Source organism: Botrytis porri (genome assembly GCF_014898465.1).
Source record: "Botrytis porri strain MUCL 3234 chromosome Unknown BPOR_009, whole genome shotgun sequence".
NCBI classification, from domain to species: Eukaryota; Fungi; Ascomycota; class Leotiomycetes; order Helotiales; family Sclerotiniaceae; genus Botrytis; species Botrytis porri.
In genome coordinates this window covers 1,325,934-1,345,518 of record NW_024066083.1, presented here as the reverse complement: position 1 = coordinate 1,345,518, position 19,585 = coordinate 1,325,934, and the positions used below count along the sequence as shown (strand labels likewise).

The 19,585-nt window shown below is 43.0% G+C and overlaps 5 protein-coding genes across 5 annotated transcripts; 3 read left to right on the top strand and 2 right to left on the bottom strand.

Annotated features, from left to right (window-relative positions):
• Positions 1 to 1,134: 1,134 nt before the first annotated feature.
• EAF01_007207 (uncharacterized protein) lies at positions 1,135 to 2,246 on the top strand (the record flags this gene model as incomplete). The annotated part of the gene is made up of 3 exons (XM_038915462.1): positions 1,135 to 1,298; positions 1,352 to 1,435; positions 1,496 to 2,246. 3 exons carry the CDS (start codon positions 1,135 to 1,137, stop codon positions 2,244 to 2,246), a joined length of 999 nt encoding a protein of 332 aa, XP_038769100.1.
• A 1,667-nt stretch (positions 2,247 to 3,913) lies between these two features.
• EAF01_007206 (uncharacterized protein) lies at positions 3,914 to 5,460 on the top strand (the record flags this gene model as incomplete). Its single annotated transcript, XM_038915461.1, has 2 exons — positions 3,914 to 4,191; positions 4,254 to 5,460. 2 exons carry the CDS (start codon positions 3,914 to 3,916, stop codon positions 5,458 to 5,460), a joined length of 1,485 nt encoding a protein of 494 aa, XP_038769099.1.
• A 1,521-nt stretch (positions 5,461 to 6,981) lies between these two features.
• On the bottom strand, positions 6,982 to 8,276 carry EAF01_007205 (uncharacterized protein; the record flags this gene model as incomplete). Its single annotated transcript, XM_038915460.1, has 4 exons — positions 6,982 to 7,281; positions 7,334 to 7,893; positions 8,016 to 8,130; positions 8,247 to 8,276. The coding sequence occupies 4 exons, from the start codon at positions 8,274 to 8,276 to the stop codon at positions 6,982 to 6,984; spliced, it is 1,005 nt and encodes a 334-aa protein (XP_038769098.1).
• Positions 8,277 to 11,410: 3,134 nt separating this feature from the next.
• Positions 11,411 to 15,560, top strand: EAF01_007204 (uncharacterized protein). Its single transcript, XM_038915459.1, has 3 exons — positions 11,411 to 12,460; positions 12,549 to 14,143; positions 14,233 to 15,560. The coding sequence occupies exons 1-3, from the start codon at positions 11,983 to 11,985 to the stop codon at positions 15,022 to 15,024; spliced, it is 2,865 nt and encodes a 954-aa protein (XP_038769097.1). The 5' UTR covers positions 11,411 to 11,982; the 3' UTR covers positions 15,025 to 15,560.
• Positions 15,561 to 15,802: 242 nt separating this feature from the next.
• EAF01_007203 (uncharacterized protein) lies at positions 15,803 to 19,361 on the bottom strand. Its single transcript, XM_038915458.1, has 5 exons — positions 18,959 to 19,361; positions 18,409 to 18,903; positions 17,642 to 18,157; positions 17,451 to 17,589; positions 15,803 to 17,404 (listed from the first exon to the last, which is right to left on the bottom strand). Exons 1-5 carry the CDS (start codon positions 19,177 to 19,179, stop codon positions 16,574 to 16,576), a joined length of 2,202 nt encoding a protein of 733 aa, XP_038769096.1. The 5' UTR covers positions 19,180 to 19,361; the 3' UTR covers positions 15,803 to 16,573.
• Between the last annotated feature and the right edge of the window lie 224 nt (positions 19,362 to 19,585).

Here is a 19,585-nt window from a genome sequence, read left to right as displayed (position 1 = left end):
CTTTGTAACTTGGTATAAAACCACCTTGTGAAAACATCTGCGTATTTGCCGTTCTAAACATCAACGACGAAGACAACTCTCCGGTAGATACAAGCAGTTCCGTCATCTTATCTTTTTTCAAATTCTTCCCGACAATTATGATGGCAAATTAAAACCTTCCAAATGTTGAAATTGTGAAATTGCATCTTCTTTCTGGCTTTGGGGTAGGGGCTCGATGTCAAAAATGGGACATGGTATAAGTTTGAGACCACCTGTAGCTTTGAATTCCATGTGCATGAGCCAGTTTGCAGTATGCAGTAGGGCAGTACGAGGCAAGGTTAAATTCATAATGAGATTTGTTTATTACTGGTTTAGGGACTATCAATTTCAAACCTCAGGGTATCAGCTGCCTGGAGTTGGCGTCACCCGATGATGCTAAAAGTTCTTTGAAATATTGAAACAGCTAGAAGGGACCCAACTTCGGGACGCCAGTTCTGACATGTATGATACTCACGATTTTGCTCCTGCCCAACTTCCCAAAATGACTGCGGGCAGGCACTTCGAGAGAGTATCGCCATTTCTTTCAAAGCCATACTCTCTATACCGATATTCGGACTATATACACGAAAATGATTCACTAAACTAGGCTCCAAGTTGAGTATTGACATCTATGGGCATGGTGGATCACTCCTTTATGTCTGTTATCCGCGGGGTTTTGCAGAGTGTTCCCGAGGAGCACCAGTGTACTTCCACTTGGCAACCAAAGAATGTTCACGACGAAGCAATTTTCTTACGCCCGCTGTCGCCAAAAGTGGCTCCTCAAAAAGCTGTTTCCCTTTGCATGAAGACAGCTACTTCATTTTATATTGTCTAAGCCAGTCGATTTTGGAAGATAGACGGGTCAACGGACAAGTGCAGAGAAATTCGCCTCGTCGTTCTCGTTTTGTTGTGGTACAATGAACGTTCTACCCAGCCTTGTATTCTGTCATAATGCCTTTAAGTTTGCATTTCTTTCATGGTATTCCTATTTCTTTTTTACTTGCACCTTCTCATTGAGTTCCAAGTGACGGGCAATTGAATATGACTATCTTTCTTAAAAATGCTATTCGCCCGACATTATTGTTTGGTTTGCTTGCCAGTCCAATGGCAATGACAATGCCTACAGACGAGGGTTATCCTATGATTACTACAGCGCCAGTTGCTCTACATGATCTCAATCGAGTTTTAAAGCGCGACTCTCAAACATGCAATAACGATATTTGCGAATCGCCTGCTATTTGTGTTGGTCCCATCAGCAATTACGCGACGTGCTGCTATCCGTAAGTTATCTCTTTCTTGTTCGAATGAAAGCCAGAAGCTGAAACCATTGAAGGGGAGAATCTTGCAGTGTGGCAACTACCTGCTATCCATACACAGAGAACCAGACCTACATAGAATCAGTTGGTGCATCTTATTGGTGAGTTCCAACACTACCTGTGTAAATATTGAGCAATGCCTTTAACACAGGATGATCCAGTACTGACTCCGCCTGGCCAAACTGTAACACGTATGTTTTTGATGCATATAATGAGCTTGAGGTTATATATTGTAACGATGTAACGACGCCTGGCGACATTATAATCGTGACCGATACATACTATTGGGGAGGCTCGTTTTCAACCCCCGGGTCGCCTACTATCACGCAGTACGTAACTGTCGTATCTTCTATGAGCTCACTGGCCCCACAAACAAGTACAGCACCATCTACCTTAAAAAGCACAACATCATCAACATCAACATCAACCAGCGCCATATTAGCTATTGCCACATCATCATCCGCAGTAGCAACCACCCATCACGCTCTTCTCACAGGCATCGTCATTGGAATAGCAGTAGGTGCGACACTACTCGTTGTATCACTACTCACAATCTTTATCCTTCTCTGGCGACGGCGCTCATCTTCTTCAATTACCAATATACCACAGCCATCATTAAACACAAATCCAGAAATCCAAGTAGCATCCTATGTCTCTCCAAACAAAGACTCAAACCCACATACAAGCTGGACTTCAGTAGCTAGAGGCAGTGAGAAATCTCCATCATGTGCCTTCGAAGCAAGACGTACGGGTAGCAAGCCAGAAGGCCAGGTGGATGGAGTAGTTGATGGGATTTGTGAACGACCGGCTTGTGTACCACCGGTGGCCGAGATGGTGGCGCCAGTAGAGCCAATTGTTATTAGCGAGCTTGGGGGTGAGAGTCGGGGGGAGATGGAGATGGCAGGGGAATAAATCATTGAGATTTTTCACGTAAAGGGATGATCAAAGGGGAAGAGTTATAAGAGTACTATGGTCGTCTTCCAAAACTACCAACTGACCCACTGCCCCCTCAAAACCCTCCACTAAAGGCCGCTTAAGATACATATTCACCCGTCAAACTAAAGAGGAACAGAACATGAAGGTATCAGAGATCCCACTGTGTTTCAAAGTCTATGATTCTCAATGAAAAAAATAAAAACTAAATTTCTTACACTTTGCTCCTGAATTCAAACATCCCCATTACTTGCAACAAGCGATTTGCTTCCCGTTACCATTCAACGGCGTCATATAATACGCATTCAGATTCCGTGATCTTCAATTTGAATAATTTTCACCGAGAATAAGGTCTTCTAGTGTGCTCGTCCAATTTCGACATATAACAAAGAAGAACATCCTCTGACAATTGAAGTCACTCAACTTCCAAATTACAACATCTTCCAAATATATTCAAACTTGAGAATAATGTCATGAATTATTTCTCTTTTGGCGACACTTCTTCAAAAGCGATCAATACCAATCACATTATTTCTTTATCATATTTGCCATCGCCAACGCCATCACCATTTATGATCATTCTGATTTGCGAATATATCCTCGAGCAAAGAAAACACATGATCTCCCGCGAAAAGCCGATTCTAACCGGCAAATTGATAACTTATAAGAAAAGAGAACAGAGAATAGACAAACAGCATACAAGAGAATGCGATCTCGAAGCTCATCGTCGCGCATACAAGGAGAGTAAATGAGAGAGGAACAATGGTAATGGTGGTGAGATGCAGACGAGGGTTTAATTTGGTCAAGTGTACGGAGTACTCGTATCGATTGGTTGACAATGATTAGGATGGACTTTCCCAATTGACTTTAGTAATAGATGAGTGATGATGTTGGTGTTGAATGTTATCTCATAATGGATTCCCCAATCAAAGTGGTCTTTGACCCTGAAAAAGTTTAAATGGGTTGATATCAGGAATCAGGATTGAGATGTTGGCTGACTCGCCGGCCTCTAATAGGGAAAAATATTAGTTGACTGCTGTGTTATCAAGCAGAATTTTGTGCTGAGTGCTGAGTAACAAGTCCTAAGCTACATATACTGTCATCGTATCGTCGTCGTCGTCGTCGTCGTCGTAGCTCTCTTTGTTGTCGCCTGCACCAAGTATCGCATACTCTGTACTCATTGAAGTTAGTCAAACCTCGAATGCAAATGATTATCAAGCCAATCATTGCCTTTCCATCAATTGACTTACTCTCCTCTTATGTAATTTCAATCGATACACACATATCAGCCACCACTGGGGATCTCCCACCTGGGCCTTCTCCCTCGAGCCCCTCTTTCCAACCCTTACAATCCCCAGTTTTAGTTACAGTTTCGCGTCACATATCACACACAAATCACGATAAGTCGGGTAAGATAAGTCCAGCAAGGTTAGCAAGGTCAGAAAACAACCCGAAATTCATTCCTGACCCCACTCACCTGCAGCGGCGAGGAGAGGAGAGCGAGCCAGGTAAGAAATACTACAAGAGATATAAAACCCTTTTTCTGGCTCTTATTTTCTATTCCCTTTTCCTCCTTTCCTCTTCTTCCACTTCTTGTTCTTCTTCTCTCTCACCAATCTCCCCTCTTTCTCATCATCGCACAAATAATGGCTTCCCTAAGAGCTGCCGCCCAATTGCCTCCAATGGCTTCAAGGGCCCTTCCACGAGCGGTACGAACATACGCCACTACGAGTGTCAAACCATTCTTCACTGGTGAGCCAGAGAGACCACATGTCAAGACTGCCATTCCAGGTCCAGAATCCCAAAAAGCAATTGCGGAATTGGACAAAGTGTTTGATACTAGAAGTTTGAACATGCTTGCCAATTACCAAAAGAGTTTGGGTAACTACATTGCGGATCCAGATGGAAATGTCTTGTTGGATGTGTATGTTATCATTCCCAGTTCTTTTGATGATTTACCACGGTATACTGATATCAGAGCAATAGTTATGCCCAAATTGCATCCATTCCAGTTGGTTACAGCAATCCTCATCTCCTCAAAGCCGCACAATCCGAACAAATGGCATCTGCCATCGTTAACCGTCCTGCCCTTGGCAATTTCCCTTCGCACGATTGGGCCGATATTATTAAGACGGGTATCCTGAAGGTAGCACCAAAGGGTCTTGATCAGGTGTTCACTGCCATGGCAGGTTCAGATGCCAATGAGACTGCATACAAGGCTGCATTCATGTATCGTCGACAACAAGAGCGTGGTGGTGCACATGTGGAATTTTCAGAGGAAGATATTGCTTCATCGATGCTTAACCAAGCACCAGGTGCTCCTCAATTATCTATCATGTCTTTCAAGACTGCCTTCCACGGTCGTCTTTTCGGTTCCCTATCTACCACTCGCAGTAAGCCAATTCACAAGCTCGATATTCCTGCTTTCGATTGGCCACAAGCTACTTTCCCTCTTCTCAAATACCCACTCGAGGATCACGTTGTGGAGAACCAGAAGATCGAAGAAGAAGCTCTTGCCGATGTTGAGCGTATCATCACCACTCACCATCTCCCGCCTTGTGCCGTCGTAGTCGAACCCATTCAATCCGAAGGAGGAGACAATCACGCCTCACCCGCCTTCTTCCGCGGTCTCAGAGCCCTCACTAAGAAACACAACGTCCTCCTCATCGTCGATGAAGTTCAAACTGGTGTCGGCGCCACCGGTAAATTCTGGGCCCATGACCATTGGAACCTCGACACTCCTCCCGACATGGTCACCTTCTCTAAGAAGGCCCAAACCGCCGGTTACTACTTCGGAAACCCCGAGCTCCGTCCCAACAAACCATACCGTCAATTCAACACCTGGATGGGAGACCCAGCTCGTGCTATCCTTTTCCGTGCCATCATTGAGGAAATCGAACGTTTGGATTTGGTTAACAACACCGCCAAGGTTGGAGATTATCTTTACGGAGAGCTCGAAAGTCTCGCCAAGCAATATCCAGCAGAGATCCAAAATTTGAGAGGTAAAGGACAAGGAACTTTCCTTGCCTTTGACAGCGACCGCAGAGATGAGGTTCTCAAGAAGGCCAAGGGCGTCGGTATCAACATTGGAGGATCTGGCGAGCGAGCCGTTCGTCTCAGACCTATGTTGATTTTCCAAGAACACCATGCCAACATCTTGTTGGAAGGTCTTGAGAAGATCTTCAAATCCTAGTTTTTCTCTAGGAGCATCGCTGTCTCAATTTTTCCCCTTTGAAAATGAGCACAATAAGCGATGACAAAGGAAACTTTACTTTCTCACGACATCGTTTTTGGTTTTTTTACCTTTTTTTTATATTTTGGTTTTTGGTCTTTTTTTGGACATTGATTTTTTTTTGCTTTTGCATTTGGATACGGATTGATATGTAACTTAGCCTGGGTAAAATGTGCTTGGAGTTTTCAGGTTGGATCACCAACTGCGTTAATCGCGCGGTGAAGATGAGATGAAATGAGCACGCAGGTTTTTGCAGATGCATATGATCTAGATAGAATAGGATGAGGATGAGGATGAATACAGAGATATGACGAGGGACGAAATTTCGCCCTCGCTCAATTCTGTTTTGGGTGTGGTGCAGTGCATGCGGTGCGGGTTGATGCGAAGATGTGAAAATGGATGTCGTGTATGTGATGTGATGATATGCGAATAGTGAAATGAATTGAAAGTATGGCAAAATGGTTAGTGAAGTGGGCGGGTTAATTCAAAAGCCCATTTATACTCGAGTGTCGGGTATCATGATTATCTATAAAGATGAGTGTTGATGATCAACATGGTTAAATAGTAGTGAGAGATGATGGGATAACAGGCGTGATGAGATGAGTACCTATCTGTATAGATGCGAGTAAATACGAGGGAGGGCATAGTCGATTTACGAGGATAAAATAATAGAATCAGCTATCAAAGATAGGTAGTATCACAGCATCAAATTAAATACTCCATACGAATATCGATATCATCAGTACAAAGCATTTGGATACTCCACGATATCCACACAAGAAACCCCGAATAGTATCGACACATTCGAAATATAGTACACTCATTCGTCAACTATCTTACACATAACAGTCGTTCGTTCTTCATTATTCGCATTGTAGCTTGATGTTTCCTCCACCCCGTGGCAAATTCATTCGCTCCTAACCAAGTCTTTCCACCCTTCCTCAGAATTCACAGATTCTTGAAGCCTATGTTCTTATTTCCCTTCAATATGTATTTCCAATCCACAAGCATACATCTCAACACCCACTTATGATGGAAAGAAATAAAGGACAGGCTTGGTGTATCACCGCGCGGCAGCAACTATTGTCAAATAACAAAAACGAAGAGGAAAACAATTTTGACGCTGCCGCTCCAAGTGTCATTACAAACATGGTATCGTAGCATAAAGAAAATAAGAGAAAGAAAAAAGTATCGTTGGAGTAAGTGGCATTGCATTTGATTGCCATGCGTCGACAGATGTTATAGAACGAAAGGTATGACTTCGTTAAGGGCATAAACTCTAGAAAGAGGCCGTTCATATGAATCATAGAATCAAGAATTATGTCGTAATTTGTCGAGTAAAAGGTATCAGAAGAGTTAGATGTAAACTGATATTCCTTGTGAAAGAAGTCTGGCATGTGTTGACGTGTGTAGGGTATACGCTTAAAGATTGCTCATAACTGACGGAGAGGTGTGACAGAGACAAACTTAAATGTCAGATCTTTAATTGTCCTTCAGGTTTCCCAAAATATCTGTGCCTTTATATTGCATTTCCTGCTGCTCTTTGTTGTTTGCTTCGCCACTAGCATGCATTTGACGTCCTTCAACATTGCTCTGGTTGTTAAATTGCGTCCCATGGCCTTGGCTGTCTCGAGTAATTTGAGCTTCACGAGGCTCTGGTTGGAATTTAGCTCTCATAGATCTATCAAATGTCTGATGAATACCGAATTGTGGCGGTGTTTGAATTCGTTGCGGAAACTGGGCAGGGAGAATGGGGAAGCTGCCTTCGCCTGTCCTAGGGACCTTTACAAGAGTCAGCACGCAGTAACCCACACACGTCTTTAAGTCAACATACATTTGAAGACCTGGAGGTTGGTCGGCCACGCCTCTTTTTACTGGAATCCATTTTATCACCAGTAGAATTGACTGCACTTGGCTCAGACTTTTGAGCTAGGGTAGCGATGGGTGCCGAGGACAAAATGCTTTTTAAGGTGATATCTCTACCACTAGTAATGGGAGACTCGATTGGCCCCTTGGAAGTTGCAAGTGAATCTATTCGCTCTCCACGCGCGATCTCTTCAGCCTGTCGAATCTTGAGATCGGTCTTAGAAGGTCGACCACGCTTTTTCGGTATTTGGCCTGCAAATTGCGGGGAGAACGAGTTTGACGAGCCATTCGCAGCCGGCTTGGGCTGAATGTTGCGCTGAGTAGAAGCAACATCTAAACCTGGAGTTCGTCGCTTTCGAGAAGAGTCGGGAGCTGTCAATTCAAGATCGGAAATAGACTTGCGTTTGTTCTGGAAGCCAGGAGAGTCACTGGAAAATAATGAAGCGGAGGGTAGTTGCGGCGTCAAACTATTGTAAGTTCGACCAGCGATACTATCAAAAGTATGTATACAAGATGCTAAGTTTCGTCCTAAAATCTCCAATCAACTTTTTTCCCCCATCAATGTGTGTCGGCGCTTGCAAGTTGTTCATACATGTCGCGCGGGTTTACTGGGTCTGAGAGTTGGAGGTCAAGCTAGGGTAAACGCTTACCTTGGGGAACCTGCATTAACATCCAGTTTGGACTGACGTTACTTTCACTCAGGAACGCCAACAACTTTTCTGGCGGAATAGAACTTGTCTTGATCACTTCTGCAAGGAGAAACCGCTGTATTATAACGACGATCGAAAGTCAGCATAAGGTGCTCTTGTCAATGATACGCGTGCAAATATTGCGTTGATCTCAGCTCGTAGTGATCATTTTGAATTCTTGCGCAAACATACCTGTTCTTGTTCTGTGAATGGCAACTCCATGGTTGTTGCAAAGGATAGAAGTGAGGTATGAATAATGGTTAAAAAGCTATGTGTTTGTGATTGATGTGTAGTATTATGTTCAATCAATGTCTAAAGACGAATATATAACAAAGATGGTGTATCGAGCGAGTGAATGTGCAAAAGAAATTGACAAATAAAATAGATCAATAAGTCATTTAATAAGTATTGAACATTGAATACTCTTGCGGTGGGAACGAATCCTCCTTATTCACCTGTCTGAAAAGAGTGAGTGAGAGTGAGTGAGGGTGAGCAATTGAGAGGAATCAAAACCGTTCCAAGGGTTATGGAGCGTGTAGCAAAATCAAAGTACAATTGAAAAATGAAAGGTAGAAAAGCGACGAGAGCGATAAGAGACCCGCGACCCGCGTATTTTGGAAGGAACCTTGAATGGGAGGAGCAGGTCGTTGAAGAAGCGGAAGCGCGTGCAGAAATCGAGAAGGTAAGAAAGGATAAATGGTTTTGAGTTTTTGAATTTTGAGTTTTGGGGGTTTTGTATTTGGTTTGCAACAAAGGCAACCATCAACGAGACCGCCACTCTTCACACAACGAGATGTACCTGCCTCTGTCTGTACATGTGTACATGAAGATATTGTACCGAACGGTCGTTAGCCGTAACAAGGTTAAAGGTTGACTAAATTTCCAATTTCATCTGAAGGAAATCAAGATGATATACAATGAATGAATGTAGACGAGAGTACAGAGTACAGAGAAGAGAGAAGAGAGTAGAGAGTGAGGAGTGAGGAGTGAGCCCAGGCCAGATAGGTGAGAGGATAAACAAAAGACGACCTCAGAATAAGATTTCGAATTCTTTTCTTTTCTTTCTTTTCGTTTCTTCTCTCTCATTTCCTGATGATTTCTCGTCTCTTTCCTAGGTTGTTTGAGGAAGAGAATAAACAACATGCGAGGGAATTATGTTGTGCATGTATGCAAGTCCCATGAGAGGCAGATGAATAAGAACTTTTAACTAGATGTATTGATACCAGCCAATGCGCTGTGCAATGCAAGTTGATGTTAGGATGAGAAGGAGAGGAGAAGGAGAGAAAAGAGAAGTGATGCATGATTTAAGTGAAGGAGAGGGGTGGAGAGTTCAAAAAGGAGTAAAGGTGGCTTGAAAATGGTATTCAAGTATCTCCAGCTCCAGCTAGGTATCTAGGTAGGAAGGTCGAGATACCCTACCATACTAGGTCCATAGTGGCTGAAGTGAGGTGAGAAGTAAGAAATGGGATCTGAATTTGGAGATCTGAGAAATTTCAAGTGGCTAATAAAGTGGCTAAAGTGGCTAAAGTGGCTAATATCTCTGGAGTCTCCAGGGCTGGAGTTCGAGGTCTTATCTATCTCTTTCGGATGGTCTGTTTTTTCTACACCTAGGGACCCAGGTACTAGATAGGTACCGGTATCAAGCAATACCCTTCATCCATTCCGGTAGTCTCCCTTCCTTTCTCCATCTTCGCCCTTAATCATATCATACTGCATGTTCGAAAGTCTGGTTTAATTCATCTCGTCATGAAAGTACCAGGTAGGTAGCTTTCTCAGGTATTCCCTTGGCATTCTGCAGTTCAATTCTTCCAAGATTACCTATCTACACAGGCAAGTAAAAAGAAGAAATGTTTGATATCTCATGTTATTGTTACATAGGTACCTAGGTCTGAAAACGAACGAAATGTGCCTAGATATTTAACGAGGGAAGCGATTCTTGATCTACTATTGGATACCAACTATCGTTCAAACTGTCCTTGCAGCTTCCTGGAACTTATTCGATTCGATCCTGAGATTGGCTCAAACGAAATTCATCAACCTCCAATAATAAGCTGGAACAACTTGGTGGAATCAATCACATCCAGCACAACCCAACCATTTATTACTACAACGACTTGATAAGGCTGTGAGTACTGCGACCTCGTCATTGTTATACATAGCCTTATTCTCAACCTTCTAAATAATCTCTTTCTCTCTTTCTTCGAGTATTATTCACTCATTATCTTCACACGAGAAATCGAGAATGCTGAATTGATTGGTTTTGGAGGGTCCGATTCTTTGAATGGCTATTCTTCCGAGGCCAAATATGCGACCCATTGATTGTACCTCTGTCTTTCTTCTTCTTTTCTTTTGCTGTTGAACGAATCATCTCAACTTAAAACGAAAGCGGCAAAAGATTTCAATCTTATATTTCATTGGCATGGAAACCATGATAGTGATCTCTTCAAGGGAAGTGATACTCTTATAACTGAAATTCTCTGTAGGGTTGACTTTTTGGCGCATGCAGGAATGCGCTGTCAATAATTCACGAGGCACCTGGATACCTAGGTATGAAAGATGACCAGTCAATTTCGTCTCTCTCTCGTCTTGACCACCACTGACAAAATCACAGATGCGATGATGCTATGAAATCGCGATAATATTCTTTCCGTCCGATGTATTACTGCAAGCCCTATGTCGGAGATCATTGTGGGGTTGAACCTGAGAATCTGGGATACGCTGTTGTATGATCAACTATGCATTGATACAATTTGAACTTATACTGTTGCAGCAATACACGAGTGAATTGATGCTATCGAAGAATAAAACTCTGGCGCCACATTTGCGAATCCACAAACTCAATACATTATACCTCTACATTCGACATCATACTACACACAATGGGAATTGGCGAGGGCTACGGACTATGAGATGGCATCCGGGAAGTCGGCCCATAATGGTCTTTGAAGGACCAGATGCCAAAGACGATATACACATATTATGATTAGTGCGCAGGAGGTGTGGTAAAGTTTTGTTGAGACTCTAACGATTCGGCATCATCTCAGTTGGCATTGGATTTAGCAGATAAGCCAGTTTACATCATCATACCAAACATTTGGTAAGGTATGAGGGTATAACCACGTTTGGATACTTTGGGGTATAGAATACGCGGTATCAATCGTATGAAATGATTAAGCAGATTGGAGTAGTTATCAATTGTCTGCGTGGTTTAAGGAGGGTATAGTTTGATTTTCAGCGTTCTTTCAGAAGTAGCGGAATTAAGGTTAGCCGAGCGCGCAATAGCTCGTCTCAATTTGTATCGTCGTCCTCCTTCATAGAGCAATCATTAGCAATTATCAACTACTTTGGGGGCTGAAAGCCATTTCATTTCATGAGAAGTGATTTGTGAGCATTGGGATAGAGGAAATTAAGAGTTTGGTCTTTGCAATATGTTGCAGAGGTGAAATTGGAGGTTCAGCCGTCGCATTTCCATTACTTCGCTCCCATCTAAATCCATCCTCCCGTCCAAATTTTCCACGTCCCACATTCATTCACCGTGGCAAACAAGATCTATATGCTCTTGCCAGCAGAAACCCGACCATATTCAAGTCTGCGAAGCAATATCGACCTCGCCAGCTAATATTTCGCGACCTTGCATGCAAGCTACTCGCGTTTTGCCATCCAGGCGCAACCACTTTCTTGACTTTCAAGTGTGCGCGCAACAAACAAGAATTAATTGCTTGCAAATTCAAGGAAGTTTTAAAACTACCAATATCAATAATACGGCGTTGTTGTGTTCTACTGTCGTTGGGTACTTCACATCTGCCACCACTAGTAAGGGAACAAAAGGCCACTTCGAACACATTAACAAATAGTTCGGCTTCCCCTTTGCACCAGCACACAAAAACAAAGTAATCGCACCACAACTTTACGACGTGTCCTGCTCACGATGGAGGATGACATTCGGGAGCTCCAGCCAGAAGCTGTAGATGCTGCGATCGGTGAAATGAAGATTGAGGAGGGCATTGAGGTTCAAGATTTTGCCAATGGCTCAAATGGATATATTTCTACTCCTACAGAAATCAAGAGGTCTCACTCTAGTACACCGGGTCTTGTAAATTCTCGCCCTCAAACACCGCCCCGAAAGCAAAGCACCAGCCAAACACCAAAATCCGGAGATGGAGAGGATGAAGAGATTGTTGGCGGTGATATTACCGTCACCGTCGAGCCTGGCAAAGCACCGAAGCTATCGAGAAAATCATCACAAAAAGTAATTTCTCGACCACCCCCTCTCTTTAACGATCTTCCAGATTCTACAGAAGAGGCAGCTTCTGTATTCCAGGTAATCAAGGATTGTATTTATGGAGCTAAGCATATGGGAGCTTCAGATCACGATGCGTTGGATTGTGATTGTCCCGAGGAATTCAGTAAGTCTACAGATATACTTCAAGCACTTTCTTTACTTTACGTGCCATCGGTCGCAGAATGTCAACTTCAGCTGACATATTTTATCAGGCGATGGAAAAAATCATGCCTGTGGAGAAGATTCAGATTGCATTAATCGATTGACCAAAATGGAATGTGGTGGAGGTCATAAAGATTGCAATTGTGGTGTGGCTTGTCAGAATCAACGCTTTCAACGCAAACAGTATGCCAAAGTTTCAGTGATCAAGACAGATAAAAAGGGTTACGGATTACGCGCAAATACTGATCTACATCCTGATGATTTCATCTTTGAGTATATCGGAGAAGTCATTAATGAACCGACATTTCGGCGACGTACCGTCCAATATGATCAGGAAGGAATCAAACATTTCTATTTCATGTCTCTTACGAAGCATGAATTCGTTGATGCAACCAAAAAAGGAAATCTAGGTCGGTTTTGCAATCACTCCTGTAATCCAAATTGCTATGTCGATAAGTGGGTGGTCGGAGAAAAGCTGCGCATGGGCATTTTTGCCGAGCGTGCAATCAAAGCCGGAGAAGAGCTGGTCTTCAATTATAATGTTGATCGATATGGTGCCGACCCTCAACCTTGCTATTGCGGCGAGCCGAATTGTACTGGATTCATTGGAGGCAAGACTCAAACTGAGCGTGCTACTAAACTTCCTCATGCTACCATTGAAGCTCTTGGTATTGATGATGGTGATGGTTGGGATACAGCTGTTGCCAAGAAACCCCGGAAAAAGAAGACAGGTGAAGATGATGAAGAATATGTTAACAACGTTCAACCAAAGGGACTCGATGAAAATGGAGTACGAAAGGTTATGGCAACTCTTATGCAATGCAAAGAGAAATGGATTGCTGTCAAATTACTTGGTCGAATCCAACGTTGCGATGATGATAAAGTCCGAAACAGAGTCATACAAATGCACGGTTATCAAATTCTTCGTACGACCTTGACTACTTGGAAGGAAGACAACAACGTGATCCTTCAAGTTCTCGATATTCTATACAAATTTCCACGACTTACTCGGAACAAAATTGTTGATTCCAAGATCGAAGCGGTCCTAGAAGATTTCACAACTTCCGAGCATGAAGACATTGCCTTCGAGTCAAAGAGGCTATTGGAAGCATGGAGCAAGTTGGAGCATGCGTATCGAATCCCAAGAAGAGCCCCAACTCTTGTTGCACAAGTATACGAACGGCGTCCAGACCCAGTAGAAAAAGTCACTCCATCACCATCCCCTGTTATTGTTGCCCCTACTGGCCCCCGAAGTGGTGTTCCTCAACGCAACGCCAACTTTGTTCCCAATCGCCCTATGTCTCGGCGCCCGTTTGTCCCCATGGTATTACCACCTGGCTGGTTTACTGCGATGGATCAAAACGGAAATGCTTATTATTATAGTAAGACGGGACAAACAACATGGGAGAGACCATTTATGCCAGCGGGTATATCCCCACCACCACCACCACCCAAGGCGGCTCCAAAGAGTGTGCAAACACAAAAAGCTCTTCAAGATATTATCGACAGTATTACAAAGGAGCCCTCGACAACTCCGGCACTTTCTTCTCATTCCGCCGAGGGTACACCCAAGGAAAAGAAGAAGCCTGTAGAAAAATGGCGCTCATTGCCTATTGAGAAGCAGATGAAACTGTACGAAAATACTGTATGTATAATCTCTTGCTTCTCTGTCCACGTATAGGTTTCTCTTCAGATGAATTCTGTCAGCTATTCTCTCCTAACTTCTCATTATAGTTATTTCCTCACATCAAACACGTAATGCAAAAATATTCTGGCAAACTTCCCAAGGACGATCTTAAGAAATTCGCCAAGGAGTGTGGGAAAAAGCTCGTGGCTTCTGATTTTAAGAACAATCGCATTGAAGACCCCACAAAGATAACGGACAGGAATCAAAAGAAAGTCAAGCAATATGTGTTCGATTATTTCAAGAAGGCTGTGGAAAAGAAAAGGGAAATGGATGAAAAGCGAGCGGAAAGGAAAAAGCGCGAAGGGCAGGCTAAAATTAATGGAAATGGCACAAGCGAAAAGGGGACAAAGCGAGAGAATGTAAACTCGATTGTTAGTCCAGATATGATTGATAATGAGGACGTGGAAGTCAATATACCAAGTCCGACGGCATCACCTAGTGGACAACTCGAGATGGAGTTGTTGAAGAGGAAGAGGGAAGATGACGAGGAAAGTCCATCGGAAAGCAAGAGGGTCAAAGAGGATGGTACTGAGAGTGCAACACCGACAGATTCATCTACACCTCCTCCGCCTCCTCCACCGCCGCCCGCGGAAGGGATGCCTATGACAGGATCGGAAGATCTGGAAATAGCTAATGGTGAGGGAGTGGGAGAGGCGAAAGAAGAAACGGAAGAGGAAAGAGAATTAAGGATGCAGGAAGAGGATTTAATGAGGGAGAATGAAGAGGCTATGAAGATGGAGATGGAAGTGGATACTGATGGAAGGTTGAAGGGGAATAATGGCTGTAGTCAGCATATAAATGGTGAACATAGTGGTGGGGAAATCTCGACGGAGGGATGATATTTATTGCCAATGGAGGGAGACAAAATTGGGAACCGCCTGTATCAACATCATCATTATCTTGATTCCAAAAAATTTATCGGCATCGCATCGCATCGCATCAGGGGTCGGTCATATCATATTTATCATATGGATAGGGAGTGCACTAAGTGAGTTTGGCGTTTACAAATTTCTTCATCTCGTATTGGAGATTGAGAGATGATGATCATCTTAGATCAAAAAGGATAGTTTGAGGGAATAGTCTCAGAGTAACATACATCCCTACTATTCCGCATACAGTCAAGGATAGTAGGCTATTTAGATACTAGGTCGTAAATGGAAATGGAAATGGAAATTATGTGCGTTGTAATGATAATCTGTTCATCGTTGATCGGTTGGCGGTTGTGAATATGATGTGTGTTTGGGGTGGAGTTGAGGGGAATGGATATTGGTCTTTGATATTTTATGATATTCTGTTCTACAAAATTTGGATTTTTGGATTTTTGGGGGCCGTATGAAGCTTCTTTTCCTGAGACTTTGAGGTATGGATACCTACCTGGGTGTGATGAGATTGGCCTGTGTTTTTCAGATAGAGGAATCTTCCGATCTTTTGAGATAGCATCTCGAATACGGGGGTCTTGTGGGCGGCGTGGAAGATGTGGTGGATAGGTTAGATGGGATGTGTATGTGTATGTGTATGTATGTCCAGTTTAGTTTAAGTGTCAGAATATTCTCACCTTGGCTTTTCTTTTCTAGTCATTTGATTTTTTGTATGTATGTATATCCAATCCGAACACAAAATTTCCGTCCGCAAATTCTATCCAGCGATCACGAATCAAATAAACTCCATATTCGAACACCCTCCAGTGATCTCGAGCAGTTCTTTAACCTTTCCGTCTCTGCACGGTATTACTGTATTCTTGCCAGAAATCGGTACATAAAGATGAGTAGAACATGCAAGCTTTGATCTACCCTCAAAATATACCTGAACATTCCCCGACCGAATTGCGATATACGAATTTTTCATCCTGCAAGCCCGTTGTAAAAGTAACTTTTCACTATCTTTCTGCTTCATCCTCTGAGGAGCCGGATACTATAAAGTAAGTACTTCGATATTTCGTCTCTTTCCTCTACCCTACCATCTACTCTATCGCTAATAGATGGCGATTCAATACTCGCCCCTGAATAGCTTGCCTAAGCGATTTAGGGTGTTATGTCGCAGGTTGATGTGATAAAAGTAGCTGGTGGATAATCATCGTGTTCTTGTTACTTTGTAGAAATGGAGTCATGAGAGGTGTGGTGATGGGGTGGTTTTCTACTCTTGCTTTAAGCTCGTGTGATTTTAGAATAGTCCGGTTCGTTATTGTTCCTGGAAAGGGCGAGTCTCAACTCTATGGAAAGATGAAAATTGCTTGATTGGAAACTGTGTTGGGGGGAGGGGCTCAATCAAGAAATATTTTCCCGATTTAGGTAACGGTACGGAGAGTGACATGTTACTCTCTCTCTTGTGCACATTAGACAGCAACTGTGAGTCATTTCAAAATGACTCAAATAGTCTATAATGAAAATGTTATTGATTCTGAACTGTTCCATAAAAATCGAACCAATCCAGCCATTCCATACCCGTCGTATCACCTAGCTGTAAGTTCGTTGGATTAATCCCAAGAGTCACTTCTTCATTATCGAATAATTCCACAATCTGATGATCTGACATAGTAGAGAATTGAAGCGGCTCGATGAATCCAGGTTCTAATCTTGGTTCCTGCGCCTCCTGGACAGTATCACGTCCTACTTGTTCACAATCGAGAACAGATAGACCAGATGGAGCAGTTCTTCGCCATGCTGCGGAATTCCGAATTATTTCTTTCAAGTGTCTACCGTATAAAGCCGAACTCCCTTTTCTATGGGGCGTGATATTTCCTATCCTCTCTAAAACATCTGCAGTTTCCTCGATCAAAACGTTGATGCTTTCTCTTAGACCGGAATTCTTGTTCGCAGTCATCGTGGACAAGTGAAGTGCAAAACATGCTGAAAATGATACCATAATTGCTGTATTATTGGGCATGGACTTGAGAAGAGGTTCTCCCTGAACAGCAGCTCTCATAACATTTAAGGCAGATGACAGACCAGCAGAACGAAAGTAAGAAGAGACAGCCGAAAATTGGGTAGGGTAATTAAGGACATTACTGTATATAGCAAGACGGGTGTGAGAAACGAGGATTTCTACATAAGGAGGTAGGCGGAGGTCTTTGTTTCTCCCTATCTCTGGGGTCCAGGTTGAATACCAGTGATCGAAAAAGCCATCGATTGTTTGTCGAAGAGTCTGAGCAATATCATGGCCTTCCAATACTGTGGATGCAGTCTTATCGCAGGTATCTTTTATGCAAGTGATTATTTTAGCCTATCATATCATTAGTTTTTGTAAGATCTTCTCAAAAATAACATACAATATCTCGCCGTAAAACAGATGAAGCTACAATTGATCCATCCCACGTATCAGCGAGATTAGAATTATGCCAAGCATCACAAGTTGCAATGAAGTGAGATATTTGAACGGTAAAAGCTCTTCCTCGTGCTAAGCATACGCTGTGGAAAAGTTTTAGCTTACTTGAATGGTACTTCGAAGCTGGAAACTTACCCTCTATCAAGATTAAATAAAGCAAGCCATACTCTTTCACGCCGGCGAATTAGTTTCTGACCCCATCGCGTCACAGGGTCGACTTCAATAAAACCGTCCATATCGAGAGCTTTCCTTGCAGTCATGCAGTCTGACTTTGGAATGGTGATTTGAAGATTGATTGTATTCTGGACGATGATCTTATTTAGAGATACATCGAGGGCTATAGAGTGGGCCATTGCCATGTAAGAACAAGTCTCATCATCAGCCCAATGCTCTTCTGGTAACATCCATGGAATATTGACCATGAATGCGAGAACAATTTCTGGTGATCTATACCTCTTTGATGTCACATAGTGAGCAAGGTGTTTGCTGTGCTTGGAAAGACGCTTCGATAGCGCCTCTCCTGAAGGAATGAAAAGTGCAGATGCAGCTAACATTGAAGTCATGAGGAACGCAGATCTTGAGCGCACAAATTCTGCCGTATGAACAGAAGGATCAAGGCCCCATCTTGTATGTGATAGATTTGCATAGAAACTGTTGAACTTATCAGTAACATTGATATATCCATTGGAGCAAATTCAAGAAGTTCCAATAGTTCGAATGAGCAAACTTGATATGAATTGAGAGTTTTCAATGTTTAGAACGCTGTTTGGATTCGATACTTCAAATCGATTGAGTATTCTGACTGAAGTGTGTTCTAACCGATTTCAAGAACCACGCATTTCTCACCCATGAACTGCTGTTCGGACTATTGAAACCCCCAGTACCATATCGGGGCGACTCACTATTTTATAAGCAGAGTCACTTCCTCATGAGTCACCAAACCAATATCGATAGGATCGATATCACTTCCAACGTCAAGCCGTGGTTGAAAGGGTCCAAAGAATCGACGAAGCTCTCCTGTTTCTACTAACGGAGGAGGCATATGTAGTTGCTTGGTTGCAGTATCTGCAAGATCTGATGCCCGAGCCAGGAGCTGCAGTGGATTCTCGGCATCATCCAAAGCAACATTTCCCATCTCGATTTGAGCAATTGACTCGTGAGCCCTGGATAAAGATATATCTGCAGCTTCTGGTAACCCACTATTCATGTCATCTCGAGGGCCTGGTTGCTCCACAAGCTGCGTGGAACTCTTGTCAGTACTTCCAGAAACCAGATTCTCAGCCTCGGAGAGAAGAAACTGTAGACGTCGTTGTTCTTCCTGGGGTACATTGTCATTCCTGGAGTTTTTCATGGCCTGTTCAAGCTGATGGACAGCTTTATCTAATCCACTCCGTTTGCTGAATTGAGGTGAGAAGAAGTTTAACAAATTGGAAATGTGTGGCTAAGCCTTACTTCTTGATTCCTTTTCGTCTTCCAACATGATAATCTGGTACCAGACATTCCGTATTGTTCTGACGACATCTTTGGCAATTGATATTAGGAGGTTCACGAACACAACGAGTCTTGGTACGTCGACAGCTTAAGCATGCGGCTTGCTTGTGAGGCCTTTTAGAAGTAACATTATCACCATGTAGATTAGGTGTTTCCTGTACCTGCACATTCCAATCATTCATTTCAATTACGATTTCTGAGGCAAACTGCTGCGGAGGCTGTGGTAGTGACGAAAATCATCGGTATGCCCAAACAGTACGCCTGACGAAATTATACGTCAACCTAGCCGAGCCTGGTTGATCGGTTACAGAGCATTCAAATTTATGATTCAGATGCGATCTGATAGTCAAGTCTAGCACACCGTTTGATTTCCAAACAACAGCTCGGAAATTGAGTTTGATATCAAGTGTGATAATATGTAATCTTACAAAGTTCATTGTGCTGAAAAATAATCATCGATGTGCTTCAGAATTTATAGGTGATCATGTCGTACGTTACCAAAGATCGGCGATAATTCTAGTACCGAAAGCTTCACTTCGGCTCTTGATTTATCCCCTTCTCCCGTACGTACCTCATCAAACTGATCTC